We start from the raw sequence: 20,473 nt of genomic DNA, 5'->3' as shown, positions 1-20,473 counted from the left end.
GTGTCTTTAGGTACCTCTCCTGAATTTTTTGGGCGTGTTTTAGCAGTCGACCGCTTCCGTAGAACATTACCACAATTCTACTAAACTGAATGTTGTTGGTTATTTTAACTATTTTCTGAAATTGAATAAAAAATTAATAAATAAGAAGCATAAAAATCATAGAAAAGCTTATTTTTTGAATTTTTATTAGTTGAATTTTGTATTGCCGCGCTTGTCGTCACCAAAAACTGTGTCGACAAACTTTGTGTCGCGTCACGTCAACACAACTTCAATATTGTTTTAGCCAATACCAAAAATGCGTCAACACCTATCAATAGTTATCGACGTTGACAATGCCGATACCAATTCATGAGCGTCGACACTAATTTTCTCACTATTGACAACCGTAATAGGGGTGATTGAACGAAAATGGCTAAAAAATCGAAATTAACTTAATTAACACTTCAGAAACTAAATTTTAACTTCGGTCCCAAAATAGTACTGAAATTATCTCGAAAACATCCCGAATAAGATAAGAAACCGTTCCAAATAGTCCCGAATTTATACCGAAAACAATATGGAAATAATCCCGAAATTATCTAGAAGTTATCCCGAAAACAATCATGAAATGTTTCGATAGTCCCACAACGGTCCCGAAAATTTCTTGAAACTTTCACGAAATAATCCAAATTATCACCAAAATATTGTGAAATAGTATGTAATTAAGTAGAGGTGAGTAGCGTGCTCGCCTACCACACCGAAAGAAAAGCAAAATAAAAATACTTAAGAAAAAGGTTTTTCACTTAGAAAAAACAAATGTCTAACGGGCTTGCCTCTCGGCAATGCTTTGGCCAACTTTCCTAGTGCATTTATGCTATGAAAAGCTCCTCAGCGAAATTTCAGCTGCCTTGAAGATGCTGCTCGGAGTCGGCATAAAACATATAGACCCCGTCCAACTAAATCTCATCGAAAGTATATCGCGCTATCGGTTGCATATGCAGAAGTTCTCGCGCTGTTGGTCACTGAGATGTTTCCGCAGACACTATGCTATTTAGTGCAAACAGAGCTGAGACTGGTGGAGAACTGAACCAGGAGTAAGGGTCTATATGTCTATTCAGCCAAAACTGAACTACATCCGTTCACAATGAAATATAAGATGCCTGTGTTGCAGTTGCCGGTGATAGCGGGTACTACCCTGATGGTCCGAAATTATCCTAAAAACCCCTGAAAACAGTCCCGACAACTATACCGAAAATGCAGAAATTTCCCCGAAATTACCCCGGAAGCAATCCGTGCTAATAGGGCCAAAGCGATCAATAAATAGTTCCAAAAGCATCATGAAATGATGAAATAAAACGCTTCCGAATAGACCCGACTGGGCTTTACACAGTTTTCCAAACTTGCCTAGAACTCTGTCTATAAGACCCATCCATATTCCATTATCTAGCTAAAATATAGTTAAAATAAATATTTGTGGAAACAAAATGTTATTGGTCTAAGGGACTCGAGAGTTATACATCCCAACTTTGACATATATAAATAAGTTTTCGTATATATGGATCATTATTTTACAAATCGAACAACTTTTGAGATTTCATAATTTTGATTCGGCTCAAACTTTTTTTTTTTAAGTTGCTCGCACGAAATAAGCAATTTGCTCAAGGCCAGGTCAGAAATGAGTTAATATCTTTTGACCACAAAATTGTCCAACTTAAAATAAAAAGGGTTTTTTAGATGAAAGTGTATCGCATATTATATATATTTTTTCGAAAATATTCGTGGGGGAAAACAGTATGTAATAATTATTTAAAAAATTCATTTTTTATTCATTATTTTGATTTTTTATAATTAAATATTTTTTAACGCAATTATAAAGTAAATATTACCTTCAAAATAAAACAAATATGAATAAGATACAACGAGTGGAACCAAAGATATAGCATTTTTGATGTGGGCAAGTTTACTTACCCATCGAATCTGAGCACATGCAGATCTCTGAAAAAAAATTGTTTTCGAGGAAATCCTGATATATGTGTTGACTTAAATTGCGAAAAGATTCCAACAAATAAATTTGGTGTCTTTTAAAGTGACATTTTTTTTCTACAAATCCGTACGATTTGTAAAATAATGACCCATATATATTATTATTATACCCTGACGAAGACGCTAACAACATAATTTTGAAGTGAAAACACAGACCTAACATGCAAATGTGAACATTTCTTCATTTTCGTAACATGTTGTAGTCAATAGAAAAACTAACATCTTCTAATCTTGCTATAATAAATAAATTTTTTTCTTTTATACTAATTCTGGCTTTTTCTGCATCTTCATCCATCCAACCATCCAAATATCTATTCCATCATCAATGTTCATGCTATCACTTTTGCCTGCTGTCATTATTCACTGCTATACTCGCACAACATCCTGCATTATGATCATCACTTAAATGAATATATATATCTATACATAAACAAACATGTACATCTATAGTGCCTGTACGTAAGGGTGGAATAATGCGTTTACCGCTATCATTATCATATGCCAGCTGTCCAACAAACAATGCGATGCCAAGTGAAACCTCAACCCCGTTAACTCCGCCGAGTTCATCGAAATCGCGATTTGATTTTTATATTGGTATGATATCATCAGTTAAAGTAATCTGTGATGTGTTTAGTGTCGTTTATATGTTCATAATAATTCCCGTTAAAAATATATAAAAATAGATATACTCTGTGGAATAAGACTAAATTCACACTTAAGTTATTTGCCTATAACATAAGTACTAAGATCTGTTATAAGATAAAAATGAAACTACTTAGCTTTTAACAAACGAGAAATGAATTAGGAACAGATTTTACAGCATTTATTCTTTTGACCCTCACTGTAAAAGTGGTTTATGTGCAGCATATATTTGATGAGGACTAACAAAATTAACCAGACTTTCATAAACAAAAGGAAAACTTTAAATACTAACTATTGAAAGGGCTCCATATTCAACCGCTTGTATTTTTCGAACATCTCTATGATATTAACAAAGCTTTTCTAACTTCATTTTTATATTTTTTCCAGGTTGTGATTGGTTACATGAAATTTCTATCAATGTACGCGGAGTAAAAACGTTATGTATGCCTAATGAAAGACTACAACGCATTGCTATGCTGGAGAGTAATATTTTATTAGATAATCTTTTTAAGATTGTTAGTTGTGCAGATACTGGAATATTAAATAAAAATCTAGCTTTGGATATACTTACATGGATATGTTTTATACGATTGAATCGTTTTCGCTCACCAAAATCGGAGCGCATCAAAACACAAATTAATAAAAATACAGCAGGAACGAATACAGATTTAATGGCTCAACAATTCGAATGCATTTGCTTATCGGAAAAGTATCTTGAAAATATGCTGAGATACTGCATTATATATAGTAATCGTACAATGGCACACAAATGTGTTAAGCTAATATTAATATTAACTGAGTAAGTACTTTATAAATTATGCATATATGTATATTGTAACGAATTTTTGGAAAATTACTGATTATTTTGTAGCTTCTGTTAACATTCGAATCTCTGAATTGTCCCATAAATACATAACTCAAATATTCAAAAAAGCTAGTTTCATATTAAAACGCAATAATTTCATAAAATTTTTTAATTTTTTTAGTTGAAAATTTTGGTTATTTTTATATGAATGGGGATAAGTTGTGGAGTACTGCTATACCCCTTAAGGATGATTTAAGGAGTATTGGAGCACTCCACAACTGATCGTTATACGTATAAAAAGTATAGCCCAATTTACATTGCGATGTCCCGGGCCTTCAGAGTACTCCATGGAACACCAATGGGCAACAACTTTCCCACAAATGCTAAAAACTGACTTAACCGACTACTTAAAAAAAGGCTAGAACTGGGCCATATTCTTTATATTGGAGTACTAATATGACAAAAAAAGTACACATAGTTCAATTATTATCTTAATACAATATTTAAAAGAAAAATTTTTGTTGTCAATTTGTTAGCGTAAATTTGAATATCATACCGAATTGTCTTGGCTTCATATGGAAGTGCTTCTTCTTTGCACTTTCATATGAAATTCAGGCACTTTCATATTAATCGAATTTATATGTGAAGGCATATGAGAGTGGTATGAACATTTTTTTTTTATATTCAAAGTGTGAATTATTATCTGTTCCTATTCTTCAGAGCAAAACAAAAACAAAAGTGCTATAAGTGTATAGGGGTTGAGCAGCTCTGATCATAAGTATCATGTGACAATGTGCCTTCATTTATCTAGGAACATGTTATGAGTCACTTATTGCGATTTGGTTTAAGGCTCCTCAGTTTATTTTCTGGGTAAAATCTTGCTTTAGATAATATAGTTGCGGAGACCACAATGTAGGGGAATACTGTTCAATTTCGCCCGTTTAAAATTATTGTACTTACGTAGCTCTACCATCCAACTCCCGGGATAGAAAGAACATGAAACACGACCATGAACATGACTTCTTGTCCGCAAAAGTTTTAAATTTTGTTCTTACGTTTCGACTGCCGAGTGCAATATTACTCTTATCTGGGCTGCAGTTTTGAAAAACTCCCTATAATAGTATTTTTGTTTTAAATGCGCTAAATTTTAGCATACATCGAAATAGGGCTTTTTATCTTTAAGAATGGGGCTCATCGGACAATCCTGGGATAGTAGTCCGAGCCTTTTCATGCGCTCCTTTTCTTCATACAGCTGAATTCTTAAGCACCGAATTTCTTCAAAGTTCTTACGGAGATAACTCCTTAAGTTCATGTTGTTGTTGTTGTAGCGATAAGGACACTCCCCGAAGGCCTTGGGGAGTGTTATTGATGTTGATGCTCCTTTGCCGGATGCAGATCCGGTACGTTCTGGTACCAAGCACCATAAAGGTACTAGCCCGACCATCTCGGAACCGATTTGGTATGACCACATGAAACCTTCTAGGCCTTCAGAGACCTTCAGAGCGTCGGCTGCTAATGAAACAGGATTCGCCACGTGTAGGTGAGGATGACAACTGAAACCCCTTGAATCATTTTAGTCGCCTCTTACGACAGGCATACCTACCTCGGATATATTCTAAGCCGCCTAACCCGCTGGGGTCCTTAACTTCATAGAGGGCGCGACCTTTTCAACCAGATGTCTGTTGTTTATCATTACATTTATCGCCTCCTGGTCGAACGTCACACCCAGCGTGATTTTACCGACGCGGATGTCCAATATGCATTTCGCGAGGTGAAAAATCTGGAAAGACCTGGGAGATAGCCGTTGACTTTATAGCATAGCTCATAAATGGACGGGAAGGGACACCACCCTGTAACAATCCCATGTTTAATTTTTCTGTTTTTCAATGTAACTTTCCTGAACTCCACCGATGCCTTCCCATCACACATATAATATGCAGTCTACTTTTTAAACGGTTTTATTTAGCTTGACTGTGTAGTGGCTAGCCGCCCGGCCGGCCGGCCGGCCGTTGTTTACGAATTTTGTAATTAAAATTTGAGTAACTTCCCGATAAGCTACAAGGTTGAACCCGATGACAATGCAATAATAAGATAAAGAAACTCCGATAGGTGACGCATGGATCGAAATATTGCAAAAAATCGTATTTGTGGTCCGATTTGGCTCATATTTGGAACACATAATACACACAAGAATAGAAAGCGACCTGTGGAAAAAATCGCCCCTAGGTGGCGCAAAGATCGAGATATTGAAAAAAATCGTATTTGTGGTCCGATTTGACTCATATTTGGAACAAATATTACATACAGTCCGGTTGAAGTGACATCAAAATACTTTGGAGTTCGAGGAGGGACAAGCATACGTGGCGCTGAGTCAAGCCTTTGGAAGGATTATGTATTGGGGACTTAGATTGTAACAAATTGTCAGGAAATAGTCCTTGTAATAATGAGCACTTAATGAACTGAATAGAATGAGAAATAACAGGCAATTAAATAAAGACTAAAAACTTGAAAATAAAATAATAAAAAAAAATGTTTTAAATTAAACGGTTTTATTGAAAACAATACTTACATGAAGTAATAATAATACTAAAAGCTAGAAAATAATTAGGTAGGTCCTAGGTACTAGCCATCACACTCCTCATCAATCTAGGGCATTGATCAGACAATTAAATAAAATCGTTGGGCCCGTGAAATTTCTAAAAATGTGAGACGTAGCATAACCTGATTAAGGTTCAGTTGGTCTTACTTATGACTATCAACAGAAACTTGACGCGTCCAACGCTTTTTTTAATTGTCTGATCAACGCCCTAGATTGATGAGCAGTGTGATGACTAGCACCTAGGACGTACTTAATTATTTTACAGCTTTTGGTATTATTATTACTTACTGTAAGTATTGTTTTCAATAAAACCGTTTATCTAAAATTTTGAAGAGAAAAATGAAACACCGCAGACAATGGCGAACACAGACCTGAACATGATATTGGCTGCAATATCGGTACAAATGTCCGAAATGTCATCACAAATATCTAACAACATGTCATCACAATTGGAATCACAGGAGACACGTATAGCATCTCAACTGGAATCGCAGGAGAACCGTATAACATCGAAGGTAGAAGCACAAGAGGCACGAATATCCGAAATGTCGGCACAAATATCAGCGCAGATCTCTGCACAACTGGAAGAGCAAGAAGGAGGTATTTCTTCGAAGATGGAGGCGCAAGACACAAAAATTTTGCAACTTGAGAACAAAATCGATGCCGATATTGAAACATTGCCAGGTCATATACAGGAGTTGCAACTAATTCGCCCAGTTGTTTCAGCAAGCAATACGAAGGTAAAAACTCCATCTTTTGACGGCTCTGTTCCTTTCCAGGTGTTTAAGATTCAGTTTGAGAATACCACAGCAGTGAACAACTGGAATGCCGAAGATAAAGTTGCTGCACTGTTCATGGCGTTGAAAGGGCCTGCAGCTGAGATTTTACAAACCATTCCAGAGGGCGAACGGAACTGTTATGAAGCATTGATGGGCGCTCTAGAGAGACGATACGGAACTGAGCATAGCAGACAGATATACCAAATGGAGTTGCTGAACCGCTTCCAGAGGCCTGGTGAAACATTGCAAGAGTTTGCGTCAGATATTGAAAGGGTAGCACATTTAGCGAATGCGGACGCACCCGTGGAATACACTGAAAAGGTAAAGATTCAGAGCTTTATAAATGGCACACGGGACGTCGAAACAAAGCGAGCTACATACGCAAACCCAAAGCCAACATTCGCAGAAACGGTGTCACAAGCTCTGATTCAGGAAACAACGTCGCTTCTGTGTAAGCCAGTTTTCAAAGCACGCCGTGTGGAAGTAGAAAGGCCAGAGTGGGTAGACGCAATATTGGATGCGCTGAAAGGATCGCAAAAGCGGAGTGAAAAAGTTATCAAATGCTTGAAATGCGGGAAGTCTGGTCACATTGCACGTCATTGCGATCTTGGTCCAAATAGTTCCAACAATGTGGGTGGCCGTAAACGCAAAGCTGGAGGAGATGAGCAAGAGCGAGTAAGAGGTAGAGATCGAGAGCTAGATCCAGCTATTGAATGCCCTGTAATATCTGTGTGGCAAATTGGAAGGAAATCAAGCAGTCTTACCGTCAGAGGGAATGTGGATGGCAAGGAGCGTGTAGTGATTGTAGATACGGGCGCATCTCATTCCTTGATTCGATCTGATTTAGTCAACAGGAGAGTAAAACCGTTACCTTGAGCAAGGTTGAGTACGGTCACAGGCGAGTATAACCAAGTCCAGGGAGAAGTGATATGTGAAGTCCTAATTGGGAAGGTCATGGTTTTACACAAATTCGTTGTGGCGGAGATCGTTGATGAAGTCATATTGGGAGTGGACTTCTGGGTTGACCATGACATCAAGATCGATATGCAGAAAAGGGTGATGCGTTACAAGAACCAGGTAATACCACTTAACTTCAGTTTGCAGAAAGGATTCAGTAGTAATCGAGTACTGGTGGAGAAGACTCGACAAAAACCACGGAAGTCAAAGGCAAAGGTTAATAGGTCGAATGGGCCAAATAAAGCAAAATCAGAAGTACCTGCGAGAGAAACCCTGGCATTGATAAAACCTAAAAGACGCAGGAAAACGGAGCAACGAATTTCCGAGAAAGAATGCGAGGGTAGTTTCAAGCCGGACCGCACTACTGTTGTGAAACGTGGGAACGATACTGATTATGCGAAGCCAATCCGTCAAGCGCAAGCTCTACGAAGTAGTTCATTGACCAAGCAATAGAGTGCGAGGGAGCGATCCTGGATAATGAGTAGTAAGATGAAACACAGGTACGACAAGGAAAATAATTTGGAAGGTTTCCGGGAGGGAGATTTGGTACTGCTATACAACCCTCACCGGCGGAAAGGTGTTCCATCCAAATATCGGTGCAGTTGGGAAGGCCCGTACAGAGTTGTGAAGACGATCAGTGATGTCATCTACCGCATACAAGCAATTGGGAAATCATGAAATAGAAGAGTGGTACATTTAACGATGCTAGCAGCGTTTAGATCGAGAGATTTGTCTGATCGGGACGATCAGATTTAGGTAGAGGCCAGTGTTACGAATATTAGCAAAACTAAGGGGTGCTGCTATCTCTAAGCCGATGCTAAGCAGTGACGTGAATTCACATCAAGAATTCAATCATTATGTATCTACATAAACGAAACAATAATTGCGTCTACACATATGTACCATGTACGTATACGAGCAGCGGAGAATCAATGCACAAACACATGCTTATATCTGAGATACTCCTGAAAGTCTGCAATGAGAGAAGATATAAAATCCTGCAGTTGTAGTTACAGCTGAAAAGTTTGAGAGCTGATGGCAACAAGTAAATTCTGGAAATGGAAGTGCCTAGAAGATGCGAACGTTGAAATCAGAGAGTATAAAAGGCATCAAATGTAGAGGCGCTGGAATTCAGTTTGATTTGCGCTATCAAGCAGTTTCGATTAAGACGCTAGCTAGCGAGCCATAGCAGTATTATTTTGAAAGTCAGTTTCATTTAAGCTATCAGTTTGGTTATTAAGCCAGCTAATTGCAAAGTATAAGTGTTATTGTGAAGTACTTTAATAAAGACCATTTTTCCATTATTCAATATTGGAGTTATTTATTCAACAGTTTAGTGATACGAACTTAGCAAAAGGTCAAATAAGAGGATTTGCAAGTAAATTCGTTACAGTATGAAATTTATTTGTGTGTTGATGGCGTTTGGCGCGGTGGTGGTTCTATACAATTTTCGAAAGCCAAGGAGATTGGCAAGCCGTAGGTTTGCGGTAAAATAAGGAAGCAGGACGGCTTAAAGTGATTGGCTATGATTATCGTACGTTAGCTGGTTTCCCAGGTTTTTGTAGCGGTATCACCCTCGACATTTTCCATTTATCAGGAATGACGACAGTGGACAGACTGAAGGCTGGTGCGAGATATTTAAACCCTCATGGCCAAGGTTTTTAGGCACCGGCATGGCGATCCTCGACGGGCCTACTGCTTTAGATGGTTTAGCAAGTTCCGTGGCTTCTTCTACCTCAGTGGCGGTGATGGTAATAGGGGACGCGCTGTGTTTATGCTTGTGTCCATTATATATTGCCGGCAGAAAGCGCTCGTATATTTCTTCGCACCCGATAGCACTTTATCGCCATCGGCGATGTGTATTTTGTCATTGCTGGATTTGAGATTGACTTAGCGGTTGACCCGTCAGAAATGTTACAGTTCTTTAGGTGTTCCACCCATTTCTGCTGCTTGTGTTTTTCTAAAAGCTGTCTGATGCGCAGGTTTATGCCCGTATGTCGCCAGGGTCCTGCTGTCTTACATGGAAACGTTCTCTTGCTGAAGTTGCGGCCTCCGTGGCCGGATTTCCGCAAATCTTCCAGTGGGAATGAAACTAGCCGACGGCGAGTTATCACAGTTTCCTATCATTCGTGTGGAAGTGTCCCTCATATATTGGGCGTAACGCCGTGTTCCTTCCTAATTTGATCCGCCAATATCTCAACTCTGCTGTCTGCTTGTATATGAGATGGCCCGAGATCACGGTGGCATTAAAATCGACAAGAATAATGATATTTTCACCAGTGAGAAAGCCACTAGATAGGAAATTGTGTCTGTAGCCGATGTCGGGATCAATAGATTATTATAGCACAGAATAGTGTGTGATAAAAGCGAGTCCGCCTCCATAACCTCTTGCACGATCTTTTCTGTGGACATTATAATCAGCTTAATTTCTTGGACCGCAGCTATGCGAATGTTATGCCGCTTTATGAAGTCCACTATCTCCGTGGTCTTCCCAGTTAACCCATTGCAGTTCAACAGCAGTATTCTGAGTGCAACGGGGAAGACGTCGTCACTCTGGGGTTGTGAGACGGGTGGTTGCGCCTAGTTTGTATAAAGCTGATGCTATCAGGCGTCGGAGTACCCCGTACGGCATGGCAGCAAGGTGTGACAAAAGCACCCGTCGCTGAGTCCAGAAAATTGCATCGTGCAGAACAGGTGCACAGGGTCATAGGGACATATGACCTACACATGGGCTCGTGCAAAAAAAGGGGAAAAAGACGGGGCAGGTGCTAGTGCTCGATAGTGCTCTGTCCATGCGACGGAAGTTGTAGTTGGGTTTGGAGCGGCTGTGTGAGCTGGTGGCGATATCTGTTGTGGATTTCTGAGCATCGGAGCTGCTAGAAGGTAGTGGGGGTTCTAAGGCGCGGACTACGGGACACTCTGGGGCATGAAAAGCAAGAAGCCACAAAAGTTTTGAAGAATTTTGAGATCTAGCTCAGAAACCCCGTTCCATGCAACCATCCTTTTCACGTGACACACTGACATTAGTATGACCGTTCTAAAGATTCGTTTCCGCTACACGCAAAACCATATCTCTGGACCGGGGCTAGGTTCAACACCTTCCCGGCGCAAGAGATTATGGACGAGTCCCGATGCAAGGATCTGATCGGAGGATGATTTGTGCGAGGAATGAAACAAATTAAATAGGGTTACACTGAAATGACAGCCCTTGGTCGGGAAAAATCGCGAGTCGCTCCGATTCATAGAACCGAGTGCGGTGGAAAGCATGAGCGTATATATCAAACTAAATGCTTTAACTTGATACTTTTTTTTTTAAATATTGTCACGGATATTAGCATCACTAAGCTATATCATCACTAAGGCGATGCTAAGGCCACGATAAGCAGTATTTACGTCAATAATCAAATCATGTATACACATATATAAGGCAGCCGAGATATGTCACACACAGATGCATTTACTTATACGCCTATGTGTGTGCGAGAGACTGTAAACTACAAATTCACATACATCTGAGAGACAAGTAGAAACTATATGAGAACTATAAACACACGAAATAGTTGGTAAGTTCTGCAAATAGAAGAGCCTAGATGTATGCAGCGAAAACTATAAAAGCGGCGCAAGCGAGTAAGAAGTATTCAGTTTTGATTTGAGTTGTCAAGCAGTTTTCGATTAAGACGATATCTAGCAATAGCAGTATTATTTTGAAAGTCAGTTTCATTTAAGCTATCAGTTTGGTTATTAAGCCAGCTAATTGCAAAGTATAAGTGTTATTTTGAAGTACTTTAATAAAGGCCATTTTTCCATTATTCAATATTGGAGTTATTTATTCAACAGTTTAGTGATTCCAACTTAGCAGAGAATTTTAAATAAGCGGAATTGCAGTAAATTCGTTACAATATTATTATTAATTATACAACATTACTAGCAGACCCGGCAGACGTTGTTCTGCCCTAAATTTGGTCTATCTGCATAACTTTTGGGAAGTTTTTACCTTCTGCTATCCCTTCCCTCTCCCACCGATATATCTGTCCTTTTATTAACTCCTGCCTTTCTTTCTTCGCCTCTTCTCTCTCCATATTTTCTCTACCTTCTTTTCTCTCTACCTTTCTCTTCTTTTTCTCCATCTTTCCTTATCTTATATCTTCATCTAACTCAATCTATTTCTTTTCTTTCCTTCCTTTTCCTTTCCTTTACCTTCCTTTCCTTCCTTTTCCTTTCCTTCCTTTTCCTTTCCTCTCCTTTCCTCTCCTTTACTTCCTTTCTTTTCTTTCCTTTTTGACCTCAGAAAAGTTCTCTGAAAACCTTTGGAATTATTTTCAAAAATGTTCGCGATAATTTAAACTTTATTTACGATAAACATTGATGTAACTATTTCCTTCGGGCTACCTATTTTTGTTTAAAAAATAACTTTTTTGTTTTGATTAAATTTATTCACTTACACAAACTACGTAACAATTTTAGTAAGTTAATAGTAATTTAGTAAATTCGTTAAAAGTAACTGATCCTTCTAAAAGAAAACATTAAGGGCTGCCATAAAAAAGTATTAAAAAATGATACTTAGTTATTTTGTCTTTACGATCAGCATACAAATTAGCATAAAACAAGTAAGGAAGGCTAAGTTCGGGTGTAACCGAACATTACATACTCAGCTGAGAGCTTTGAAGACAAAATAAGGGAAAATCACCATTTAGCAAAATGAACCTAGGGTAACCCTGGAACGTGTTTGTATGACATGTGTATCAAATGAAAGGTGTTAATGATTATTTAAAACGTTGTGGGCCTTAGTTCTATAGGTGGACGCCTTTTCGAGATATCGTAATAAGGGTGGACCAGAATGTGTTTGCACGATATGGGTATCAAATTAAAAGTATTGATGAGGGTTTTAAAAGGGAGTAGCCCTTAGTTTTATATGTGAAGGCGTTTTCGAGATATCGACCAAAATGTGGATCAGGGTGACCCAGAACATCTTCTGTCGGGTACCGCTAATTTATTTATATATGACATACCACGAACAGTATTCCTGCCAAGATTCCAAGGGCTTTTCATTTTGCCCTGCAGAACTTTGTCATTCTCTTCTACTTAATATGCCCATTTTCTAAGGTTATATTTTGCGTCAATAAACCAATCCAATTACCATGTTTCATCTCTTTTTTCATATTTGGTACAGAATTATGGCATTTTTTCATTTTTCGTAATTTTCGATATCGGAAAAGTGGGCGTGGTAATAGTCGGATTTCGGCCATATTTTATACCAAGATAAAGTGACTTCAGATAAGTACGTGAACTAAGTTTAGTTAAGATATATCGTTTTTTGCGCAAGTTATCGTGTTAACGGCCGAGCGGAAGGACAGACGGTCGACTGTGTATAAAAACTGGGCGTGGCTTCAACCGATTTCGCGGATTTCACAGAAAACAGTTATCGTCATAGAATCTATGTCCTTACCAAATTTCACAAGGATTGGTAAATTTTTGTTCGACTTATGGCATTAAAAGTATTCTAGACGAATTAAATGAAAAAGCGCGGAGTTACGCCCATTTTGAAATTTTATTTTATCTTTGTATTTTGTTGCACCATATCATTACTGGAGTCGAATGTTGACATAATTTACTTTTATACTGTAAAGATATTAAATTTTTTGTTAAAATTTGACTTAAAAAAATTTTTTTTTAAAAGTGGGCGTGTTCGTCATCCGATTTCGCTAATTTTTATGTAGCACACATATATTAATAGGAGTAACGTGCCTACCAAATTTCATCATAATATCTTCAACGACTGCCAAATTACAGCTTGCAAAACTTTTAAATTACCTTCTTTTATAAGTGGGCGGTGCCACGCCCATTGTCCAAAATAATTTTCTATTTTGCGTCATAAGGTCAACGCACCTACCAAGTTTCATCGCTTTATCCTTCTTTGGTAATGAATTATCGCACTTTTTCGGTTTTTCGAAATTTTCGATATCGAAAAAGTGGGCGTGGTTGTAGTCCGATTTCGTCCAATTTAAATAGCGATCTGAGATGAGCGCCCAGAAACCTACATGCCAAATTTCATCAAGATACCTCAAAATTTACTCTAGTTATCGTGTTTACAGACGGACGGACATGGCTAAATGAATTTCTTTTTTCACCCAGATCATTTTGATATATAGAAGTCTATATCTATCTCGATTAGTTTATGCCGTTACGGATTACCGTTATGCGAACAAAGTTAATATACTCTGTGAGCTCTGCTCAGCTGAGTATAAAAATATTGAAGAATTAATAGTTTTCTTCTCCGAAAGAAATTTTTGCCGAAATAGATGGTAACACCTTAATATAGTTACTCCTACCCCAGTGTCAACTTTTATAAAGCATGAAAAGAACATAAATGGCTACCCCGTGTATCAGCTGATTTTTACAAACGCGCTGTCTATAATGATTAAATATGCTTTTGGTTGTATGATCGGTTCTTTAGGAATTATTTGTATCCAGTTATAAGCTCGGCTAATCCGATCTAATATGTTTTTTAGTGCGAATAAAACATGTTAATTCCACTTTTTTAACCCAACGTTTCGCTAATGGTTATTAGCTTCTTCAGGGGTATATAACATTTATTCAGTCTGTCCAACAACAAAAATAAATATTTTGTTAAAATTAAGTTTAATACATTTCGTCGAATTTGATTTTTTAAATTATTAAAATATATAAATAAAAACTTTTTTGTGAGCTTAAAGGCCGTGGTTAAATAAAACACAATGTCTAAATTGCATTGGTTTTTAACTTCCCGATATTTCGGCTTAAATCTGAAGCCATCTTCAGGAAGATGTGATAATTCTTGATCGATCACCAACTAACAAAAGTAAACAACATCTCATTTGCCTACAAATCCAACCACACTTTGTCCTGCGTTTACACCAACACTAAAAGTCCAATTGAGCAACGGCAACAAAGCAATGTCGCCTACGAAATTAAATGTACAGGAGAAGAAAGTGAAACAGGTATATATAGAAACGACGAAAAGAGCGCTAGGTACTCGGCTAGCAGAACATCAAACGGACATCAAAAAGCAAAAAACTAACACTGCCCTAGCACAACACATAGCAATTAATGGTCACATAGCTGACTGCAAATACACGAATTCTAGACAAGGAAATAAGAGAAAAAACTAGATACACACTGGAAAGCTTAAGAATACTGCAGAAAAGAGAAATAACAATGAATAAAAAGGAACAGGAAGACAACATTGCAGCTTCCTATGTTTTATGTTTATGAATTTTCACATAGTAATTAGTTTTTAGTATTGACAATGCTACCACAGAAGATGGTACCATTGTGTACAATACCAAGTGTGCCAACTAAGCGATAAACGTCAAAATTACAAACAGCCTTGCTCACCTGATACAAATCTCAGACCTAGAGTTGCATTTTTGGTACGTAAGAGTACTTTAAGCTGAGTTGCATTTAATAGTTTAATAAAACTTTGTAGTATTTACATATGAAATAGGTGCATATATTTCCGCGGAAATATGAATAATAGAAGATTTGTAGTATAAAGCGCCACACGTGTAACATGTTTCCCTCTGGAAAAATTTCACTTCTATGGCTGTTTACGCAAATGAATAAGGGCAAAACTATATAAACGTTTTGGTCGCTTCAAAGCAAAGATAACGCAAGGCGTTTCATTGTTTTTCGTATGGCGTTGTCAAAGCGTAGGCACGCAACCAAAGCGTTTATGTAAATCTTTAGATGCTTCGCCCGAAAAATGAGTTAAATTTATGGCAGCTCCTTTATCTTGCTAAGCAAAGTTTGTTGAATGTTAAGGGACTCCAAAAGTTGAGAAATTCTCAAATGAGGATTTACAACTTCTTCATCGCTTCAAAACGAAGAAAATGGCAAGGAGTCTAAATTTTATATCATGGGCCTGCCACAGTTTCAGATCGATGCAACACAACCAAAGCGTCTATGTAAATCCGCCTTAATTTCTGTAGCTGTGAAAGTCTCCCGCAAATAGAACGGTGCTGTGAGTGGAAGCAAACCAAAGGAACAGCAAAAATATGAATGAATGAAAGTTTGACTATTAGATACATTTTTTTCGCAATAACATTGTTGTTTTTTCATTTAAAAATGTTGTTACCAGATTCTTGTATTACACAAATATAATGAACTTGGGTACAGAAATCCTAGACAATATTTTACTGTATACTCTGTTGTTAAGTTTAAAAAATTTTTCACAATAATTTGAAAAACTCTACGTTTTCTATGCTTTTTAAACTTAGAGGAGTAGCCTCATTTAATAAATTAAACTTTTAATGAAAATCAATAGCTATGTTTGATTGTTTTAATGGTATGTCCAATTTATACTTATTATCAAGAATTCATGAGCTTAACACCGGCTCCGAACTGAAAAATTTTCGCCATGATATAAAATTAAAATGCTGTGGAACAGGAGCAACACTTTTGTGACTACATAAACCCTGTTTCAAACTTTTACATCCCTGCACAGAACTCTAATTGAGCGTTTTCAACCGAAACATCAATGGCAACCCAGATTTTCCCGTTATGCTAACTTAAGCGAATGCCTGTCAGAAAGAAGTCAACACACTTGTATTTATCCACTGTGGATGGTACATAAAGTAAAATTAGTAACGATTCCGGAAAACAGCAATTTTGTGAGTATAAAAACTCAAATTCGACGAAATGTATTAAACTTAATTTTAACAAAATATTTATTTTTGTTGTTGGACAGATTGAATAAATGTTATATACCCCTAAAGAAGCTAATAACCATTAGCGAAACGTTGGGTTAAAACAGTGGAATTTACATGTTTCATTCGCACTAAACACATATTAGATCGGATTAGCCTACATAATTGGATACAAATAATAATGATTGATATTCATGAGCAATTATTGACTCTATTTAAATTTTCTTCGCTACAAATTTGTGAAGTAACGAAACTAAATTGTCACTATTAGCTAGTTTAGCAGGGTTACACTTCTACACCGTCACTTTATGCAGGGTAAAAGTGTAATTCTTTTGCGTTGCGAGCAGGCAATTATTTTCACACAAGAACGACATACCCGGTGAAGTACTTTTTCCAGAAAAGAAAACGCTATAAATCTCATTAGTGCACAAACGTTAGCATATACATACAAACATACAAAAAAATAGAACTTTTGTTTACGAATTTTGACGAAATGTTTAAAATTTTTTACGAAGGAGTATTTTTCAAGAGATGTATGTACGCATTCTTAACCATTTATATAGCATTAACTTACATACATATGTATGTCAGGCTGATATGGAATGGAAATACATACATATATCCATACATACAAGAGGTTTACGCCGATCACTTTGTCGGCGCGCCGGCGCCGCCGATTGAGTGCCCGGCGTAAACCTCTTAATTGAGTGGCTGGACTTCAGAGTAACACATTGTCCACAACTAATGAATATGGAAACATACTGCTGACGTCAATGTTAGGTTTGACGATCCGGAACAATATCATTAACTTGCGGATGAGTTACTGGGAGGCTTGTAAATCGAGAATTAAAAAAAAATAATAATGTTTGGAAAGGTTTTGTTTATATGTATTTAAGGAAATTTACGTTTCGCTAAAATCCGCGGTTTTTGCCTAAAAATCTCGCGTATCGTTCAGAAAATTTCGGGAGTAGTTCCTTGCGGAGAGAGGGAGAAATTCTTAAAATGGTCACACTTTTGTAGCGTAGTTTCACCGAAGGAGATGTTCTGGGCTAACTCTAATACCCGTCGTCGGCACCATTTCTTCAAATCATTTGTGGCTACATGTTGGTCACGCACAAATGCGACTTACCGTTGCTATCAATTATCTACTAATATTCATGACTCTCGTGGCACAGTTTTAACGATTACCATCAATGCTGGCTTATTGTTGATCGCGCCAAAGGGCGCCTTCAGTTTACTCGGTTGTTTCTAGGAGCTACAATTCCCGACGTGCGAACAGTAGCAATCCCGTCCACCAGTCGCTACCACGCATCCTGTCCCTTATACCATATGCCAGCACGGAAGCCATTGGACTGCGACTTTGAACTCATACATTCGTTGACGTCACTTTCCTAGAAGCTCTAGGTGTAGTTCTGCAGACTTTCTGACGGAAGCTTTTCGTCGCGCTATGCTTCCGAGCTACACCAAAAAACACCTTGAAATTCGGCCAAGGATGCCGCTCTCGAAATCATAAGGGGGTTAAGTGGATATCACAATAATTATGATTATAGGTAAAATTAATGCAATTTCTACATCAAAGATTAAAAAAATAATGGTAATTAAAAAGAATCGTAAAGAGAAAGGTAAACGTGATGATGATTTAGGGTCAAATCCGCATTCGAATGGTGAGCATTTTCTCTTCTCTTAAGGTTTTTTTGGACAAAATAGATGCCATAATTATAATAATTGTTGTGATAATTATAATTAATATTATTATTGTTAAGATTAAATAAATTATCTACTGTTGTTATTAGTCTTTATGATTGGAAGTCAAATATACAATTATATTGTCACGGATATTAACATCACTAAGTTATACCATCACTAAGGCGATGCCAAGGCCACGATAAGCAGTATTTACGTCAATAATCAAATCATGTATACACATATATAAAGCAGCCGAAAGATGTCACACACAGATGCATTTACTTATACGCCTATGTATGCGCGAGAGACTGTAAACTACAAACATTCACATCAATAATTCAATCATTATGTATCTACATAAACGAATAAATAATTGCGTCTACACATATGTACGTATACGAGCAGCGGAGCGGCAATGCACAAACACATGCATATATCTTATCTGAGTTGTCACAAGAGAGAGCAATAATTTGTGCACGTAGTTGTGGCTGGCGATTTTGTAGCCGAAACAAACTAGTAAGTTCTGGAAATCGAAGAGCCTAGAAGTATGCAGCGTAAACTATAAAAGCGGGGCAGGCGAGTAAGAAGTAATTCAGTTTGAGTTGAGCTATCAATCAGTTTGCTTACGCACGCGATCTGGCGGCCAATAGTAGAGTTTCATTTGAGTTATTAATCAGTTTGGTTATTAAGCCAGCGAGTAGCAAAGTATAAGTGTTATTGTGAAGTACTTTAATAAAGGCCATTTTTCCATCATTCAATATTGGAGTTATTTATTCAACAGTTTAGTGATTCGAACTTAGCAGAGGATTGCAAATAAGAGGATTTGCAAGTAAATTCGTTACAATTGGTGTCAGAAGTGGGATTGTTGAATAAATTCCAGAGGACAACAAGGACATGGCAAAGTTAAGTGAATTGAAAATCCCGCAACTGAAGAAGGAGTTGGAGAGCCGTGGATTGAATACAAGCGGCGATAAACTCGAACTTCAGGCACGGCTACGAGAGGCAATGGAAGCAGAAGGAATTGATGTGGAAGAGTATGTCTTTCATCTTGATGGCGAGGAGACAACAAAAATTGAAGAGAAAAACGAAACATCGCAGACGGTTACCAGTACAGACTTGAACATTATTTTAGCTGCAATATCTGCTCAAACATCGACAGTGTCATCTCAACTTGCAGAGCAGAAGACATATATGGCATCACAACTAGAATCGCAGGAGAACCGTATAACAGCGAAGATTGAATCACAGGAGACACGTATTTCGGAAATGTCAGCACAAATTTCAGCACAGATATCATCTCAGATCTCCACACAACTAGAAGAGCAGGAAGCCCGTATATCATCTAAACTGGAAGCGCATATGGAAGAAAAACTAACCCAGTTTCATGAAGGCTTCAGTGGTCGACAGGATAAAATCGAGGCCGAGGTGGATGCTTTGAGAGGACGTATCGAGCAGTTACAACTAAATCGTCCAGCAGTTTCAACGAGTAATCCAAAGGTAAAAACACCATCCTTTGACGGGTTTGTTCCTTTCCAGTTCTTTAAGCTACAATTTGAGAAGACCGCAACAGTGAACAACTGGAATGCGGAAGATAAAGTTGCTGCATTGTTCGTGGCATTGAAGCGGCCAGCAGCGGAAATCCTACAGACGATTCCCGAAGGAGAGCGGAACAATTATGAAGTATTGATGGCTGCTCTAGAGAGACGATACGGAACTGAGCATAGGAGACAGATATACCAAATGGAGTTGCTGAACCGCTTCCAGAGGCCTGGTAAAACATTGCAAGAGTTTGCGTCGGATATTGAAAGGCTAGCACATTTAGCGAATGCGGACGCACCCGTGGAATACACTGAAAGGGTAAAAATTCAGAGCTTTATAAATGGCATACGGGACGCCGAAACAAAGCGAGCTACATACGCAAACCCAAAGCCAACATTCGCAGAAACGGTGTCACAAGCTCTGATTCAGGAAACAGCGTCGCTTCTGTGTAAGCCAGTTTTCAAAGCACGCCGTGTGGAAGTAGAAAGGCCAGAGTGGGTAGACACAATTTTGGAAGCACTGAAGGGATCTCAACAGAAGAATGCCGGAGTTATTAAATATTTCAAGTGCGGCAACCCAGGTCACATTGCACGTCATTGCGATCTTGGTCCTAATAGTTCCAACAATGTGGGTGGCCGTAAACGCAAAGCTGGCGGAAATGAGCAAGAGCGTGTCGAATGTACAGAACGAAAACTTGCCCCGGCTATTGAATGTCCTGTGATATCTGTGTCGCAAATTGGAAGGAAATCAAGCAGTCTTA

General features: G+C 38.0%; 1 protein-coding gene across 5 annotated transcripts in view; it reads left to right on the top strand.

The window, feature by feature from the left end:
* Bruce (BIR repeat containing ubiquitin-conjugating enzyme) overlaps nucleotides 1-20,473 on the top strand; it is a 268,342-nt gene that overhangs the window by 107,114 nt on the left and 140,755 nt on the right. For 4 of the 5 annotated variants that reach the window (XM_067760342.1, XM_067760343.1, XM_067760341.1 and 1 more), the window contains exons 8-9: nucleotides 2,473-2,616; nucleotides 3,052-3,463. In XM_067760342.1, the coding sequence (XP_067616443.1) occupies nucleotides 2,473-2,616; nucleotides 3,052-3,463 (556 nt within the window). The remainder of the gene's footprint in view (nucleotides 1-2,472; nucleotides 2,617-3,051; nucleotides 3,464-20,473) is intronic. The other variant, XM_067760344.1, reaches the window with a different exon arrangement.

Source organism: Eurosta solidaginis, chromosome 1 (genome assembly GCF_040869045.1).
Source record: "Eurosta solidaginis isolate ZX-2024a chromosome 1, ASM4086904v1, whole genome shotgun sequence".
NCBI lineage: Eukaryota > Metazoa > Arthropoda > Insecta > Diptera > Tephritidae > Eurosta > Eurosta solidaginis.
Note: the sequence above shows the minus strand (reverse complement) of the source record. Positions and strands in the feature narration are given on the sequence as shown.